The sequence below is a fragment of the Equus przewalskii genome, chromosome 8, assembly GCF_037783145.1.
Source record: "Equus przewalskii isolate Varuska chromosome 8, EquPr2, whole genome shotgun sequence".
Lineage (NCBI taxonomy): Eukaryota > Metazoa > Chordata > Mammalia > Perissodactyla > Equidae > Equus > Equus przewalskii.
This window is the reverse complement of record NC_091838.1, coordinates 69,882,583-69,901,948: the sequence shown is the minus strand read 5'-3', so window position 1 is coordinate 69,901,948 and position 19,366 is coordinate 69,882,583. Positions and strand designations below refer to the sequence as shown.

At 45.2% G+C, this 19,366-nt stretch overlaps 1 protein-coding gene across 14 annotated transcripts in view; it reads left to right on the top strand.

Moving 5' to 3' along the window:
- The first annotated feature begins 644 nt into the window (after positions 1–644).
- LRATD2 (LRAT domain containing 2) overlaps positions 645–19,366 on the top strand; it is a 70,113-nt gene continuing 51,391 nt past the window's right edge. For 3 of the 14 annotated variants that reach the window (XR_011543181.1, XR_011543179.1, XR_011543178.1), the window contains exons 1-4: positions 824–1,172; positions 1,713–2,945; positions 11,157–11,247; positions 11,335–11,407. Coding sequence is in view for 2 of the 14 variants with exons in the window: in XM_008533434.2 (XP_008531656.2) it covers positions 1,809–2,747 (939 nt within the window). In the remaining 12 variants the exon portion in view is untranslated. The other 11 variants (XR_011543180.1, XR_011543182.1, XR_011543177.1 and 8 more) reach the window with 10 other exon arrangements.

Below are 19,366 nucleotides of genomic sequence, written 5' to 3'. Positions count from 1 at the left end.
ACCACAGCTGAATGCTCTCTCACTACCAACGAACTGAGAACTCTTCAAATAACTACGCAGGTTATGAAATCAACTTTGTGCTAACTTCGAGGGACATCTAATAAATAGAGCACCGGTCTTGGAAGCAAGCCTGTAACTAAGTTTTCGTTCTGTTTTACACTGTTTTCTTTCCATGAACTTTTTTTTTCCTACCAGAAAGTTTCACAGGACTCATTCTGGAAATATCTCTGCACCGAAGCACTTCTCGAGCGGTCTCAGTAAAAAATTCTGTTCTGTGACCTTTGGCAAGAAATATGTTCTAGGAAAGAAAAGAAAGAAGGAAACGTCTGTTTGCTTGCGAATGACTGTTCCTCCCGCTCCAGATACCCTTGGAAAGAAGAGGCGAAGAGGAAACGGAACAAACACCAAACTTTTATTATTCCCTTGGTCATCTCTTCACTGGCAGGAGGTTTTCGCCTTCCAACTTCTTTTTAAAGCCCACAGCTCGGAAAAATACGAACTGAGCAAGCAGCGAGGACCCCACAGCTCTAATAAGGCAAGCGGCCAGTGACCAGCCTACACTCCACGGCTGCAGTGTGCCAGACCCGTCGGCGGGTTGATTATTACCAGCGGGATTTAAACTCGCTCAGGCGTGGGGGCGTGGCCTGGGCGGAGCCCCACAACCCGGGTGGGCGGGGCGGGGGCGGGGATCCCGGAGGCTGTGTACCGTGCGGGAAAGACCTGGGCTCCGGGAGCGAGCGCCTGTCTCTTTAAATGCCAGGGGCTGCGCTCCCGCCCCGGGAGCCCGGAGCCGGATCTACAATCCCGTCCCTCCCGCCCCGGCGCTTGTTGCTCGCCCGGCCCGAGCGGGAGCTGCCGCCGCCGGGCAGCGAGGCTGATTCGGTCTCCTCCTTCTCGCGCCCCACCTCCCTCGGGAGCAGATTGAGGGGGAGCAGCAGCCCAGCGGGAGGGAGGGGGTGCGGTGTGGACAGACATTGTCCCCCCACCTGCAAGTGTTGAGGGTCTACGTAGCCGCGGGAGCAAGACATGCGTCGCTGCCCCCTGCCCAGCCTCACTGCTGCCCGCGCCTGGAGAGGAGGGACTGCGGAGCCCGCACCTGCAAACTCGCCCTAGAAGTCTCCGGGTGCGGCGGGGGCCCCTCCCAATTCCCCACGGCCTCCACCTCCCGGCGGGTGAGTTTGCGCAGGTAACCCGAGCTAGAGGGCGGGCGCGCGGGGGAGGGGCGGGCGAGACCGGAGGAGAAAGCGCCGCAGGTGAGCCAGGTAGGGTGGCTCACCTGCCCGGGCCGCGCTAGGGATCCTCGCCGGTGTCCCCGGGGATGGAGCCGTGGGGGGTGTCTCAGAGGCTAAGTTAGGGCCCTGGGGTGACAGGTGGGGTTAGGAAAGGGGGGATTGGAGTAAAGTTTCTCTCCCCCCGCCCCTCCTGCTTGGGTTTGGCAGGTAGGGCGCTGGCGGAAGCGGTAGGAGCTACTGATATAATGGGCTTTTGCCCGGGCGAGGTGAAGGGCTGGGGGCAGCGGAGAGCTGGAGTTGCCAGGCCTCCTGTGACCGTGACCCTGGAGGTGGAGAAATGAGGGAAGGCTCGCTACATCCGAGACTCCCTGTAAAATGGCTCCGGGTGCTCGGCTCCCAGCCTTTCTTCCTCCTCTTAACAAATCGGTTTTTTTCATGGAGGGGCTCCTACATGCCTTCCTTGCTTTCCTCTCCCAACAGGTGGTCACTGCCCCTGTCCGGGGACCTGTGCCCATGACCCTAGTGGTGGTTTCGCTTTCTCCCCTCTCGGCGGTGTGAACGTGTGTCCGCAGCGTGATGGGCAACCAGGTGGAGAAACTGACCCACCTAAGTTATAAGGAAGTTCCCACGGCCGACCCGACCGGCCTGGACCGGGACGACGGGCCTCGCATCGGGGTCTCCTACATCTTCTCCAATGACGACGAGGACATGGAGCCGCAGCCGCCGCCCCAGGGGTCGGATGGAGGCGGCGGTGGCTTGCCTGACGGCGGGGACGGCCCGCCGCTGCCCCCGCCGCAGCCCTACGACCCACGACTGCACGAGGTGGAGTGCTCGGTGTTCTACCGCGAGGAGTGCATCTACCAGAAAAGCTTCGCTCCGGGCTCCGCGGCGCTGAGCACCTACACGCCCGAGAACCTGCTCAACAAGTGCAGGCCTGGCGACCTGGTGGAGTTCGTGTCGCAGGCGCAGTACCCGCACTGGGCAGTATACGTGGGCAACTTCCAAGTGGTGCACTTGCACCGGCTGGAGGTGAGCAACAGCTTCCTGACGGATGCGAGCCAGGGCCGGCGCGGCCGCGTGGTGAACGATCTGTACCGCTACAAGCCGCTGAGCCCTAGCGCCGTGGTGCGCAACGCGCTGGCGCACGTGGGCGCCAAGGAGCGCGAGCTGAGCTGGCGCAACTCGGAGAGCTTCGCCGCCTGGTGCCGCTATGGCAAGCGCGAGTTCAAGATCGGCGGCGAGCTGCGCATCGGCAAGCAGCCCTACCGCCTGCAGATCCAGCTCTCTGCGCAGCGCACCCATACGCTGGAGTTCCAGAGCCTGGAGGACCTGATCATGGAGAAGCGGCGCAACGACCAGATCGGGCGCGCAGCGGTGTTGCAGGAGCTCGCCATGCACCTACACCCGGCCGAGCCAGATGAGGGCGACTGCGACGCCGCGCGGACTACGCCGCCTCCTGGGCGCCTCCCTGCGTCCGGCCGGCGGGAAGAGGACCGAGAGGCGGTGGTGCACTGACGGGCGAGCTGAGTGCAGAGCTGTGAAAGGGAGCTGTTTGCAGCAGGCGCTGCCCCCTCCCTCCTCTCACTCCCTCCTCCACCACCTTCTGGGCCCCATCTGGGTTCCTGGGCCATTTGGAAAACCGAGAGTTGATGAAATGCGCAGCCAGCTGTGGCTCAAGCTTGTTATCTTGGACGGAGGAGGAAGAGGGAGCAGGTAGGAGCACTTTGGCTGGGGGCACTTCCTGCCCGCCTCCTCAATTTGTCTTCCTTTCCAAAGTGGGGCAAACTGTGAACTTGCCTGACGCTTAATCCCTCCTGGACCTGGGTCCAAAACCGACTCTTCTTAAGCGTGCGGGGGTGGAAAAAAGTTCAGAGTACCAACGCCTGCCATTGCCTCCTCCCCACTTCCTCTCCTATCCTGGGCTTGGAGGATGTCCTGTACGAAGGCCAAAGTGGGTTTGTGTCGTGCCAGGCCGGCAGAGAGCCTCTTATCTGCTACCCTCGCGGAGCTGTGTGTGGAATCCGGGAAGCTGGGGTGATTTATGGGATTCCTGGGGTGCAAGGCTGGAGAAACCAGGACCAGGGAGCAGCAGACCAAAACCAAGCGGCCCCCTATGAAGTGTAACAAAGGGTTGTGTAAACTTGGGCTACAAAACAAAGACTTTGCTACCTCCCTCCTCCCCATCCCCAAGTAATTCATCTTCTGGAGCTGGCTTCTAGCTGAGTCTCCTGCTCCCTCCTGCTCCACCCGCCACTTCCCAGGTTACAAGTAAATCATTGTCACCGGCCAGCTAGGGGAAGGATTCAATTATGGTTCTGTTTTGTCGCCTTTGTTTCTCGCCTGCAATTGTAGGCACTTACAGCTGCGCTATTTGTTATCAGAGGAGGGAACAGCCCTTTGTGCCTCTGATCTAATTAAACCTGCTTGGCCGTGTGCATCCTCAAGTCACACATGGGGTTGGCTGATGCCACCCCATAAAGTATCTGCTACAGAAGCAGCCCATCAAGGTTGGTTGCCCTGGCAGGAATGAGTCAGTCTCCTCTCCCACTCCCCACCCAACCCCCTTCCAGAACAGTGAAGATAACCTTTTTAAAATGTAAGGCTTTGTTGGTGGTAAACTCTTAGGCTGGAGGCATATTTCAGTAAGGTATTTATTTTGCTAGCCACACTTGATGCAATTTAATTTAATTCAAGATGCTGTATTGTTATATTGCAGCAGTCTCCTAGTTGCTTGGAGAATGCCCCTTCTGTATGCCTTCTCAATTAAGAGAGGTGACAGCAGTCACAAATAATGCCACCTGGTGTAGTCAGTGCCATAGTGAAATGGCACGGGTGACAGTCCTGAAGCACCGGGTGGTGACTGTGGGATCCGCCGCGGCAGGCTGGCCTATTCTATTTGCATCTGCTGCTGAGCTACTGTTTGCTTTACTATAAGGTTTTAAAAAATTTTACAATCTGTCCCTTGTATTCGCGTGAGCTCTTTAATGGCGCGTGCCCTCCATTTCAGAATGCTTTTCTGCTGCACACTGGCATTGTTGATGCTATCTAAAAGTTGAGTAAAGTTTTTGTTTCTCTTGGGAGTCATTGTAGATTACACAGAACGAGTCATTTTGTGACCTAATTCTTACAGTTGGAGTAGAATCGTTCTTGAGTGTTCTACAGCCGTGGCCATTCTTGGGCCTCCTCCTGGAGAGCTCCAAATCAAGGCAACAAGACTTGAAGGATTTCTTTGTATACTTTTTTCGAACTTGGAAGTTGAGGCCATAATTTTTAAAACCCTAGACCTTCATAGCATCTCAACATGAAATAATTTGATTGCAAGGGCATTAGCTATGTTTCCTGTCTTTACAGGGATCATAGAACAAGTCCTAACACTTTGTTAAAGGTGAACCACACTCAGCCCCAGTCTGGGACTTCGGAGAAATGTCAGCCTCCTGATGGAAATGTACATCTCGTTGCCATGTTTAATAGTCTCTTTTCCTGCTCATGGAAAAGCGGAGCAAGGTAAACATGGGTCAAGACATTTAGCAGAGCCTACTACAGATTTGGGTTTTCTTTTATGCTTAACAAACCAACGTGCAGAGAGCAGGAGGGAGGAAGAACAGAACAGCACTGCCTAGCAGCTCTGGGCTAGCTAGCCAGCTCTTCTTTCTGTTCTCCTTGTCGCTGTCTCCCTTCTTTGCCCTCAACTGGAAGGAGAATGTCATTGGTGACTGCGGTCTGACAGTGACTATCTCTTGCTACAAATGAACTGGTTTTTGTGAGAAGTCTCAACTTGAAGAACTCCGGTAAAATCCACACTAATAAAAGCATTCTGCCTCTAGAGAAGAGGTTTTTGATAATAGAGCCTGAAAATGAACTAGGAAAGGAAATAAATCTACTCCAGATGCTGCTTTCCCATGTAATGCAAGCATTTTTATAGGGTACCAGATGTGTGAAATGTGTAATACTTAGGAACAGCGATTGCACTGGAGGTTTTCTTAGGATTATAATGCTTAAAGGAAAGCAACAACCAACCTGTGGAGGCTGCAAGAAAGGGGAATCCGGTCGACTCTTGGCTCTTTCCTCAAGATGGCAGTGTTGTGGATGAGTGAGGTTTTAATGCCCAGGCGGTGGCTACATCTGGCACTTTAAGAAAATAAATATATTTAATTTTTGTTTCTCCTTAGGAATGAGACTTTAGAACTATTTTGTACTGTGAATTACGGATGCTCTTTGAAGGAAAGAGAAGTTGATTCTAATGTTCTTCAGAAGCTCTGGCAGGGATAAACAGGACACCTGACTAGAACATACGCTAAATGTAATCAGACAAATTCTATTTTCTTACCCGAGCAAATATTTTATTGAGACTGCTTATGTATGTCCCAGGAGCCCACGACTTCAGCTACACAACTTTTTTGTATTGAAAAAACTCATACTTTTTGTAACTTTGACTCCACATTTAATTTAAAATGACTTTATAGCACTAAAATGCCTAGCAGAAGACGTTACTCCAGACCTTTAAGGAAATTTTTAGTTTTTATGAAAAATGATGCTTCAGTGGTTAACTTGTCCTGTCGTTGGTGCTTCTGGCCCTAACGGCACCACTAGACAATACCGCAACCACGTGGAAACATATTTTTGGGAGCAAAACTTTAATTTTGTATGACATATGCTATGGAGAGTGAAGAAAATTTAAAGACTACTTGTTTTCTATTTTTTTTCTTAACAAAATGGAATCCACTGTGTTGAAGACTTGATATTATGTGATTGTCTAACCATTTTTTATAAATTAGAATAAAATCTAGTGTGATCATGGTCATTGAATGGATTTGTTTGGAAAGTTACATTTTGTGAATTTATTTTTTTAAATCAGGGTAACTATAATCTTGACTGGTTTCTTCAACTTTTTATTATGTTGTTTTGTCCATAGTTGTAATACTTGTGACCCACAGAGAATTACATTGACTAACACTATAAATTCCACATGTATTTTATTTCCCAGTGAATTGTGTAAACTTTATTTTTGTTGAAGATTGTATGTTAAATCAATGTTCTGTTCTCATACCACTTCTTGAGAAGGAGGTTCCAATTTGAAATTGTATCATTTCCTTCAAAATGAAGGGCAGTGCTTAGTTAAATAAAAGATTGATGACATCTTTTAAACCATTTCCTCTTCACTATGTCTTATTAAAATAAAATCTGTCAAGTCCTTTTGAAAAATGCTGTGAGGGTTTCCAATAAACCATCTATTAGAGTTAACTGATTTATATATTTTTTTCCACTCGTATATCGCTATCTGCCATTTTTGGTTCGAATCGAAGCTACTCAACTGCAGTTTTTCTGAGAATATTGGTGCGTATCCATCTTTATATTGGTCAGTAAATATTTTGATGAATTCATTTAGTGACTGAAAGCCCTCCCTGCATTTACTTGGTGAGAATTAATCACCCATTGCTTCCAGGCTATCAGTGTTCATGAAAAATGTCTCCTGGACATAAATCTTCAATACGCATTGATTTTCAGAATCAATGCAAGCATCACTGGAAACCACACTCACGTTTTGGAATCTACACTGGGGAGTCTTGGTATTAAGGTGGGTAATCCATGTTGTGTCTTAAGTGGTTTGAGAGCCCCAGACAGAGGGAATGGGCTCGTGGAGTTAATTACAGAAAATGGGCAAGTGTGATCAGGTGGCATTGTTGGCATAATAAGGGAGGATAAGCCAGCAGTTGGTAAAGCAGACGTTGCATCTGGGACCAGTGTATTGGAGCTGCCAGCCCCTGAAGGTGTTACCACAATCCTGTGAGGTTCAAAAGACTGGGCTTTGTCAACAGGCTCCTATGAGAGTTTTAAGTGGGAAGAAAGTTGAATACTGAAGGTTATAGGGAGCTCCAGCAGCAGGAGACCATTTATCCCAGAGTGGGAGTTTTTAATTTATCGTGGTTCTCACTGCACAGGAAAGTAGCAGGGGAAGCCTAATACGGAAGGTGCATTTATTCTTGGGTGATTTTGGTGTAGGCTGCTGTTCCCATTTCTCCTAAGTGGACTGAGCTTGCTTAATGTAGGAAAATGACATGTTCGGAAGCATTTAAAAGGACCTCCAAAATGAACAGGTCCGGAATATGTGCAGAAGGGCTTTTATTTCCTTTGACTGAATTTACTGGAAAAACTGCTTATTGAACAGAATATAGCAATTTTATCTGCAGAGTAGATGCAAGAATGATTAGTGTCTGTATTTGCAATCACAACTAAGTTGTGTGAAGGGTCCTAATATTTGTGAATGGTTAAGTATTGTGAAGGGCTAAAGGATGCTGAGCCCTAGCTTGGGTACCAGAACATACAGAGGTTAAAAACAAAGAAGGAAACAATGAGAGTCCCTGCTCCTGAGCTTGTTTCTAAGGGGAGATCAGTTTCATCCTACATACAGGACAGATGGTAATAAAAGGTGGCCCTGTGAAGTGCTGATGGTTGGTAGGTATTCAGATAAAGCGAATGTGTGTATATTTAATTGGAACACTCCCATTGGAGAAATCAGACCAAAAACCTGAAGGTACAAATGATGGTGAAAAGGATGGAACTAATATAACTAATTTACAGAGTACTTAACTGAGAGACTTAAATCCCAAGTGCCTAACGTACAAAGGTAAACCAGAGCCTTAGTTTCTGTCCTCACATGTTTATATTCTGATAGGTAAGGCAGATAACTATATACCAAAAAGAAATTCACAGGAAGGAATTCAATTACAGGTGTAGGTGCAATGAAGGAAGTGTACGGGGCCTCTGGGCGAGGATCTCTCTCTGAGTCAGTGAGGGCATCCCTGAGGAAGCGTTTATGCTGAACTTCGGAAGAAGTAGAGGAGAGAGCCAGGTGTTTCAGAGGGCACTGATTACCTGAATTCCAGGAGGAAGCCTGGGAAGTGAATTAATGAATGCTGAGTGCTTTCAAAATGCCTTTGCTTCATGCCCCAGTAGTTGTCCATTTCTCCTTGGGGTTCCCTTCCCCAACGTGTTGTCTGATTCATTCATGTACCACTGATGCTTAACACAGGACCAGGCAGAGAGACTCTTGCTCCAAGTTTGAGTGAGTGTGTGACTTTGGAGGGTGGGGTTTACTAGACTAAAAAGCCCCCATATTATCTCAGGGTGATGTCATGACTACGGTTTGAAGAGGGAGAGGTAGCAGTTGTTTTTAGGATGATGGAGCAGGGAGAGCCAATGAGTGACTCTGTGCTCCCCTCTCCCAGGACTAGAGGTTGGCCTGTACTACTGATGACTTAAATTGCCAGCCAGGTTACAAAGTGGGGTGTGAATTTGGGCTTTTGCCCGATGCAGGTGTGAGAAGTGGCACAGGCCAACCTAGATGGGAGCAGAGGTAAAACGGAGCAAGAGGTTTTACAGCCTACATGCCACAGTCTTGGAATTGTGGTGGAGAAAGAGAGTATTTTGCTCAGTTGGCCAACACAAGCCGCTTAAAAAATAGTCACTGGGGGGCTGGCCCTGTGGCCGAGCCGTTAAGTTCTCATGCTCCGCTGCAGGCGGCCCAGTGTTTCGTTGGTTCGAATCCTGGGCGCAGACATGGCACCGCTCGTCAGGCCATGCTGAGACGGCGTCCCACATGCCACAACTAGAAGGACTCACAACTGAGAATATACAACTATGTACTGGGGGGCTTTGGGGAGAAAAAGGAAAAAAATTTAAAAATCTTAAAAAAAAAAAGTAGTCACTGGTGTCTTGATGAATGTAGCCATAAATGACTCAGAAGATGAGTTCCCTGCTGCTTTCTTTGGGAAATTTGTATAACAATGTAATTAACTCCCAAAGTCTGGCTATCTTGATATCGAGAGCATTCTTTGTAACCTCCTAACTTTGCGGATTCTCTGTTAGGCTAAACAGTAGGTCGAGGGTCTGACCAAGGCACACAGAATTGACTAGTGGTTCAGCCTTGACAGTCAAACTGATGAGGATTTATAGGCTGCTTAATTTTAAAATGGCTTATGATGAGGATTTTTAGGCTGGTTAGTTTTAAAACTACAGATGAGATTCAGGCTCCAAGGAGTGGAATTTGTTTGCCCCTTTGTTGGGAAACATTTACATTTCTAAGGGAAACCTCTATCTGTGAAGATGCCTCCCTCTCTGTGCCAGGAAGAGGGGGGGATGGTCTTATCTCTAGAGGCTCTTGGTCAATGCCAGAGGCAAGAACTTAAGTTGGTTGCTGTCTGGCAATCTCATGTAACTGGTTTAGGGTGGTGGCGTCTAACCTTTCTAACCTTTACTTAATCCGATTTGATTCTTGTCTAAAAGTCATGGGATCACCCAATGACCAGACCCCACCCGCACTGATACCATTTTAACTTTTTTTCATGTTCTTTCCTTTGTCTTGTAAAGAGATGAATCATATACCTATGCCTTATAAAATTAGCCCTAACCCTCCACTCGGGGCAGCAGCAGGAGCTCTGACTGCCCGTGGGTCCTGTCCCCACGCACCAGCTCTGCCTGCCCATGGGTCCTGTCCCCATGCCAGCGGGGGCAGCAGCAGCGGCTCTGCCTGCCCATGGGTCCTGTCCCCATGCCAGCGAGGGCATCAGAAGCAGCGGCAGCAGAAGCTCTGACTGCCCATGGGTCCTGTCCCCATGCTATTCCACTATTCTCTAAATAAAAGAGCACTACTGCCAGATCTTGAGAGTCTAAGAAATCTTTCTTTCGACTCCTTGGCTCACCGACCCCGCATCAAAACTACCGGGTTTTTCTACCCGAGGCTCTGATTCCTTTTAAGGTGGTATAACATTGGGAGAGATCGTGTATTTGCTTAGAAACTTTATTTCTTCTCTACAATGTGGCTTGTGACATTGGTCCATTCACTTAATTCTCTGAATTACAGTTTTTTTGTAAAATAATATGTAATATATATAATACTATAATTGGACTATAATAATAGTATGTACTTCAAATGGTGGTTGTGAGCACAAGACGAAACAATGCACATAAGGCCCAGATCAGTTTATGATTAGCTAGAGAAAATCTGGGATATTGTGCATTCAAAAGCCTTATTCAAAATAAATAAAATTACTATCTGGGAGAAAGAGGTCTTCTCTTTAGTCTTAGAGAATTTCTTAGCTAGATACAAGAATTTGGTAAGATAAGAAAGAGGTAACTCCAGTTGATTCTTTAGCTGTTTGGCCACTGCTGTAGTATTTGAAATTTTATTTTATTTTATTTTTTTTGCTTTTTCTCCCCAAATCCCCCTGGTACATAGTTGTATATTTTAGTTGTGGGTCCCTCTAGTTGTGGCATGTGGGACGCCGCCTCAGCATGGCCTGATGAGCGATGCCATGTCTATGCACAGGATCTGAACCTGCGAAACCCTGGGCTGCCGAAGCGGAGTGCGCAAACTTAATCACTTGGCCAAGGGGCCTGCCCCTGAAATGTTTCTCGAGCTTTGGTCATTAGTAGATGAACCATTTAACTTGTTTATACATTTTATTATGTTTACTAATTAATTCACCAAATGTTTCCTGGGAACCTTTAAGGTCCTAGGTGCTGGAAAGCCCAGGGAGGATAAGAAGGGATATTGCAGTAATCATTTTAACAATGATGAGGTCACCTTGCCCGCGCTGTCCTATTTTATTCATCACAATGAATCCAGTGTTTCTGGATAGGTGCTAATATCTTCATTTTGTAGTTGAGGAAACAGGCTGAGAGAAATGAGATGATTTGTCCACAGTCACATGGCTAACAAATGACAGCTTCTGGCCTGGAACAGAAATGCTGGTCTCCAAAGCCCTAGGCTAGGGTTCTCCACTGAAAGATCATCTGACCACACCCACCCTTTTGGCAACCCCACCCTCCTCCTTAGCCATGGAGAAGTCTTAGGACGTTATTCTGCTCCAACATGTGGCTTGAAGCGTTATCTGAATAGCACGTCTGCTTTTGCTCTTATTGCAGTAGCTCTAGAGGTAGTGAGCCTGGGAGGCCAGAAGACGCAGGAGCAAGAGGACGGGCAACTCTCAGCCAGGAGGGATTTCACGTGCTCATCGTGAGTAACACTGACAAGCCCAGTAATTGACCTTCCTATAATTACCCCCACCTTCCCTGTGGCTGAGCACTTCCTTTCCCCCTTCAGGCTGACGGCAAGTCACGCTGGCCTGCTTTGAATCATGACTCCAACTGCTGATCTGCTGTGTGACCTTGGGCAAGTTAGTACCTTCTTAAGCTACTTTGATTTATCTAAAAATTGGGGCCACTAGGGGTGCCTACTCCCTAAGGCTGTTAATTGGCTTACATGAGGTCATGTAAATCAGGCGCATCATGGGGCACTCAGGTGTGGCATGGTGGCCATATTGGTTGGCTCTGCCACATATAGCTCTGCTACGAATATAATATATGACCTTGAGTGGGTCTCTTTACTATGCCAGGACCCTGGATCTATGCTTCTGTGTGTGGAGCACCAACTCCATCAGGAGTCTATGATAACATCAAGTGCAACTTTATCCTTTGACAAGGTTATAGAAGTTCCTAGTTGCTCTGCTTATTAAGTAATTAATGAGTACTAATTAATACTGATTCCTTGGCCATAGTCTTACACCTCACTTATGTAAAAAATTAATATATAAATTTTAAAAAAATTAATAATATTAATAAGGCCAGCCCTGTGGCTGAGTGGTTAAGGTTCTGTGTTCTCCACTTTGGCAGCCTGGGTTCCCTGGTTCGGATCCCCATCCCGATCCTGGGTGGGGACCTACTCCACTCATCAGCCATGCTGTGGAGACATCCCACATATAAAAAATAGAGGAAGATTGGCACAGATGTTAGCTCAGGGCTAATCTTCCTCAAGCAAGAAAAGGGGAAGATTGGCAATGGATGTTAGCTCAGAGCAAATCTTCCTCACCAAGAAAGAAATAATAATAATAATAAGATGACTGAATTTCAGGGAGTGCTTTTATTGTGAAAAGTAGGGACTACACACAAAACTTTTTTTCTTGAACTGGCAAATTTTGTTTTGATCTTTCATATTAGAAACCAAATCTGGGCCATGGATGAGGAAAAAGGTAATGATAGGAGTAAATTAATCTGTGTTTCCTTTGTTTTGGAAAAAGAGTGTTTAGAATTTTTTTTTTTAACTTTTCAGTTTTGCTTTTGGAACACCAATTGTTTGTTTGTTTGTTTGTTTGTTTTTTCCATTCTAGAGTACATTTCTCTTTGCTACCTGGCTGTACTCTTGGCCAATACATTATAGCCCATGGAGAGAATTCTCTTATATCTCAATAGATATGCAAGATTTAGTCTACTTTCTTCCAGCGGAGTCTGTTTCTTCTTATATTTCAGAAAGAGCAAGGTTGTTCATAAAGCCATGAAGCATTAAATGGTGGCAGTTCTTTGTGCGGACATCAATTTTAGTACTTTTTATAAAAAGAGTTTATTTTTTATAGTATCATACAGAATAGTTTTTTTTTTTTTTTTAAAGATTTTATTTTTTTTCCTTTTACTCCCCAAAGCCCCCTGGTACATAGTTGTGTATTCTTCGTTGTGGGTCCTTCTAGTTGTGGCATGTGGGACGCTGCCTCAGCGTGGTTTGATGAGCAGTGCCATATCCGCGCCCAGAATTCGAACCAACGAAACACTGGGCCGCCTGCAGCGCAGCGCGCGAACTTAACCACTCGGCCACGGGGCCAGCCCCCATACAGAATAGTTTTACACAAGACATGTTCTCCTTCATTTCTCCTCCTCTCTCCCCCAGCTAAGAATTGGACTATTTTCAGTTGGTCTTATCAAGCCTTAAGAGATACTTTTCTGCAAGGCCCTTTTGCTTTCATTGCCATTCCAAATGGCATTCTTGTCTAGAACTGTGTTCATTTATTCTTTAAGTATTCATTGAGGCCTATCAGGCAATGTGCTACCCACTAGGGCTAGAAGGAGGAACGCCATGTGGTCCCTGTGCTCCAGGTGCCAGCCCACATTCTGCTGAGGAAGACAGATGGGCAAACAGTAAGTGCAATACCTTGTGATAAAAGTGTGATGATAGAGAATAGGCAGGCACCAGGCATTATGGTGACATTGGTGAGGGGTTGGGGGAGGGGAGGTTGGCAGCTAACCCCACGTGCTGGGGCTGGGGAAGGGTCCAGGATAGGTTTCCTGGGGAGAGGTAAGCAGGTAGGGAGAGGTCTTATCAGAGAAAGATTCTGGCATAATTCTGCTCCCATCTCATCAACCCTTTATTTTAGGAGTAAAACCTCATCTGTCTTTGGTATATGGCTTGGGGGGAGGTGGGGCATGAGAACAAATGCTATAAATTGCTTAGTAATTCCTTTTCTCTTTTTCATAGTGCTGGTATAAATTTCAGCCAACTAGGGTACATTATTGGAAACTCTGAAAGGATATTAATTTTACTACAGTAAAAGTGTTCTCTTATCTTTAGCACCATCATTCAGCTAACTGTAGGCATGGCCGAGTAGTTCCAATATGGTGAGGGTTGAGGCTGCCCTCTCTGTGTTTTGAGGGAGCTGAGAGGCATGGTGGAAAACATGGGCCAGTGTTGGAGTCAGCCCTGGGCTGTCACCCCAGCACCTGTTCTTTCTTTGCCACCTGGGCAGATGACCTCACCTGGCTCTGGAAGCTGCAGTGTATTAATTTGTAAAGTGGGAATAATATGTCATCTACCGTGCAGGGTTGTGGTTCATGGTAATATACATAAATCCCCCAGAAGTAGTCCTGGCACAAAGGTATATGCTCAGGGATTGGTTGCTGTCTTTATCCATTTTCTCTTCTTCAGTTTTGCCCAGTGTTCATAACTCAAATCCAAAATCTCATAGATGAATTTCAGATTGGAGCTGGTTAAGCCAAACAAATCTAACCAGTGTTAAGATGGTCAGAGATGGTGCAACCTTTGGTTTTGTAATGGTTCAAACTATCTGGCCCCAGGAGTTTAGGAGAAAATCATAAATATATGTGGATACACACACGTAAGCATACACACACACACGTGCACACACATACACACCAAGCCAAGCCACGTGCATCATTCCATCTGAATCTTTGGTTTCTACCCAACCTGACAACCTAAGAGGGGAAGCTCAGGCATTCATATCGTCATGAAGCTATAACTGTTTTGCTCCTCCCGGGTTAATGCCTCTCTCTGCGTGCCTTTAAGACGATGAATATTTTCTATTAATGTAATTTTATTACTTTTTTTAATATTTCAAAAATAATATATGCTTAATATAAAAGAAGTTCAAATACCAAAGTATGTAAACTCAAAGTAAAGGACATCCTCCATTGCCTTCTCTCACCTTGTTCACTCTAACCAAGGGTTATCAATATTAGATGTGTTGTGTGTTCCTTCTAGACTTTTTTCTATTAACATTCAGATATGCTCATCTGCATATATTTTCCAGTGTTTTAAATTAGATCATGCTACCCGTATTACTCTGCCCCCCCTTTATTTACTCATCAATAAATCAACTTTATTTTATATTACTACATCAAATGTCTAGAACATTCTTTTTAAACATCTGTTGAGTATTCCATGGTAAAAAGCTTCTGTTTCTTATTTATGCATTTTCTCATTGATGCCCATTTAAATCATACCCAATTTTTCCAAATTATAAATGATACCACAAACATCTTGCTATACCTGTTCTTGGCATATATGTGAGTATTTCTGGAGCATATAATTACTGAAGTGAAATTTCTGGATTAAAGGTTATGCAAAATTTAAATTTGATAGGAACGACCATATGGACCTCTATAGAAGATTGTGCCAATTTACAGTAATGCTTATAACATTCTCAAGTGTTTGAAAATATTTACTTATTCATAGGTAAAAAGTAGTATAGTGTTTGAGTGTCTATGAGAGATTTATTTTTTATCACTTGAGCTAGTCTCATTGGTGTTTCCAAGAACTTTTTTTTTTTTACCAGTTTTTACCAGTTTACCAGTTTACCAGTTTTATTCTGTTACAAACACTCTAATTCTCTCCAAAGCACTTGGTTGTTCGATCAGACTGGTGAATTCTAGAGTCCAATCTATGAACAAACAATAGAAAGGCAGGAGTGGAAGGTATCCAAAATTATCCTTCTTTTAAAAATGTAAATCAGAGTGTTCAGCATACTGTTTTACACCCTTTAGTGGCTTCCAGTAGTGCTTAGAATTAAATCTAAGTTCCTTATGGTGGCCTGTTGGCCTGTACAATCTGGCCTCTGCTGATGTTGCCAACCTCACTTCTTATCACTCCCCCTCGCAGGGGACATTCCACCCTCACAGGCCTAGATTTATTTTCCTAAATACACTAAGGTTTTCCTTCCTGGCTTTAGAGTAGTATTTTTCAGACTTTGACCTGCAATAAGAAATGCACTGTGTATCACAACTAAATGCCCACATATATGTCTATGTGTGTGTGTATGTATATGTATGAAATATATATGTATATATCTGAATATACATGTACCTGAAACTAAAATTTTGCCAAACATTTCCTAACTGTACCATGATGCCTTGTAGTAAGATGATGTGGTAGGCAGAATAATGGCCCCCCAAAGATGTCTGCACCCTAATCTCCAGACCTGTGAATGTGTTTTCTGATCAGTCGAAATCTCAAAATTGAGGATTCTCTGGGAAGGAGAGCCAATACCCAGAGCCTTCTCTTTTCACCAGTTTACAGCATCACCTTGGAAAAACCTTAAATTTTAATGCCTATTACATCCTTAGCCCTTACTTGGGAAATGCCAGTTACCATGTGTTTGGTGCCTCCACAGCCCTGGGTTAGGCATGTTAGGGAAATATGAATCCTGTTCAGAGGTATATATAATACTTCCATAGTTGTGTGCTTGTTGGAGAAATCAGATTAAAGGGTCAGAAGAAACTTGAAAGTAATAAAGACAGAAGGAGACATTCAATTGTGAGATGTAGTTAGGGGCAAGAGGACATTTTAGTCCCCTTGGTCATCTCTAGTGATGACAATAGTCATTTGTAATGTGATGCATTTCCAAAGCACCTTTCACAGATTATCGCATTTGGTCTTGGCACCCTCTCCTTCACGTATTATGTACTACTATTCTCCTTGAACAGGTGTGGAAATTGAGCCTCAGTGAAAGAGAAATAAAATATTTATTTCTCTTAATTTTGAGTACATACTGTAGGCCAGACTTCATGGTTGGAATCTTACAAATGGTATTTCAGTGAATCCCCAGCATAACCTGGGAAGTGGGCACTGAGATTCTCATTTTACAGAGGAAGTTATGATTCCTCCAAGATCGCTGAGCTGCGAAAGGGACCAAATAAGTTTCAGTCCACAGTTATCTGACTCCTGGGCCAATGCTTTTCCTGCCACATTACAGTTACTTCCAGTAGCTACACTCACTGTCATTTGCCAGCATTTCCCAAATCACATAATCGTAAAGGCTTCTCTTCAGATTTGTGCAGTGCTGCTGAAAGTTGGGGAGGTGGAATATTAGACTTAGATCTTTTTCAGTGGCCCCTGTTACTCTGAAAAATGAGTTGAAGGCAAGAAACTGAACAATCCAACTGAGAGATGACACAGAGCTACGGAAGACGGGAGCCCCATGTGCAAAGGACTTTGATTTTTTACTTTAACTTTTTATTTGGGCATAATTTCAAAATTGCTTGAATAAGCACAGTGCAAAAGAATCTCTATCTACGCTGCACGCAGATTCATCTTTTCTTAACGTTTTATTCCATTTGTAAAGTGCGGGGGGATAAATGTTTTTAATGTCATTCTTGCCCAAGGATTCTGTGTGTCTAGTAGCTCTTTTATTCCTCATTTGAATCGTCCTACAGCCCAACTCTCTTATTCACACTTTCCTACCTGTGTTCTCAGCTCAGTTTGCTTTTTGCCCAGGATTTCCTTCTCTCTCCCATTGTAGGTAGGAGTCAGGCTCTGCTACTGGTCAGCTTGAATTTGGATCATTGCTCTATCGCTTACTAGCCATTGTAACTTTGAGAGAGGCAGTTTCTCATCTGAAAACATGGGCCTGAAGTAGCACCTTCTGGAGTGGTTGTGGAGATTGCATGGAATCATATGAGAAAAAAGTTTAGCCACAGGACCAAGCACATCCCCTAGAAATGCAAACTCACATTGCAAGGGACCCAGATTCATCCTATAGTCATTTGTACAGCTGTACCAGTTGTTAAAATACTGAAACACTTTATATCAGTTGATAAATACCTGCTTCCCTGAAACCCACCCCTCCCCACCATTGCACGCCCATCTTCCTGGCCCCCTGGCCACTGCCCTGGGACCCCCAGGGATATCTCCACTAACAAGGACATGCTTGCAGAGCTGGGGCCTCCAGCACTCTGCTGCAGCTCCGTGTGCAGCATTTGGATTGGTTAATGACTGCTGAAAAATGCTAATATCACTGCAGAATATTAGCTTAGTGCCTATAAATATTATCGCCCCCGTTTACAAGTGATGAAGTAAGCTGTGGGAGGGAATGAGTAACTGCCCAAGGTTACACAGCTAATAATGACAAACCTGAGACTATGTAATCTCCAAAACCACGTGCGGTTTCTATGGAGTAGAGTCCCAGTCTTCAAGCCTGGTTCAGCCCCCGTGACCTGGGGCAGGGACTTCATCTTTCAGAGCGGGAACAGAGTGAGAATGATTCTTCTGGCTTCTCTACCTCTCCAGGCATTGAGAAGTGCTGATGGAGAGAAATTTTCCTTCTGTTTCCGTTCGGGGCAAATAATGAAACTCTGCGGTCAATTTTAGGCCAGAGACCAAACTCGAGTCGTTAATTATTCACAGAGCTGATAATTCTGCTCTTCTTTTGAAACTGCTAAACCTGTTGAGACAAGCCAGCACTACAAAGCTGGTAAAACAAACTTTTTGAAAATAGCTTGTTGAAGCAGATCTCATGAATATTTTTAGAGAGGCAACGTGAGCCAATGAAAGCAAAGACATAATGCACGGAGCGTGACCCTGGGAGCCAGAGAGACTCCGCTGATGAGCTGTTTGCTGTTGGGCAAGTCAAGTAATAAGTAACGTTTGCTTCATCACTTGGAAAATGAGAATAAATACCTTGAAGAGTTCTTTAGAGTCAGATACAATGGGTGCACAGCCCTGAGCTCGGTGCCTGGCACCAAGAGTGAGAGTCAAAATATTTACTAACCTGGACTACAGGACCCTAAAGAAAACAGAGTCACCCTGAATCAACATCCCAGAGGCCCACCGGCAGTCCAGGAGTTAACCCTTACCTTAGGAGTAACCCCTACCTAAACGCAGCTATTTGCCATGGGAATGGAAATTTTTAGCTGCTGTACTCAGGTTCCTGGCTGAAAAGCAGCCCTGCCTGGCAGGAGAAGAAAGTACTCAGCCACCGTTGGGTCTCTTCTTCATTATATGAGAAAGACAAGAGACAGCTAATAATTTGAGGGTTGGTTTGTTTCCAATAACACAGAAGGGGTAAAGGGGAAAGTTGAAGCCTTTCTCTCTTCTCCTTCCTGGTCTCACTCCCCAGAAATAACAGTTAGTAGCAGATTCTTATATCTCTTTCTAGAAATTAGCCAATTACCCTTCCTTCCTTCCATGCAAATGAAATCATAATATAATAATCATTAATATATCTCATGTGCTGCCTGGGAATATTTTAAGCATCTTGTATGAACTATATGTTATTTAACCTCATGACAACTCTGTGAAATAAATACTGCTTTTATTTACATATTTTAGATGGGGAAACTGAGGCCCAGAGAGGTTAAATCATTTGCTTAAAGTCACACAGGAGGTAGGAACAGGAAAAGAACCCAGGAAGTCAACATACATCCATCTTATTCTGTTTTATGCTTGCATAGCATGTCTTAATATGGATGAACCATAACTTATTGTTGGATATTGAGATTTTCCGAATCTGTTCTAATAATCTCAGCTGCATCGAACATCTTTGTATATTAAGTTTTAACTTTTATTCGATATCTACTTTGTGCCAGGCATTCTGGGACACCCTTTTACATGTATATTGTCATTTAATGCTCACAGCCACTCCATGAGGTTAAGAATCATCCATTTGGCAATATCCTCAACTGTAAGGACACTGAGATTCTAAGCAGTTAAGTAACTTGCCCAAGGTCCCAGAGTTAGTGAATGGCAGTAGGTGGAACTGAACTCAGGCTGTCTGATTCCAGAGCCTGTGACACCAGTG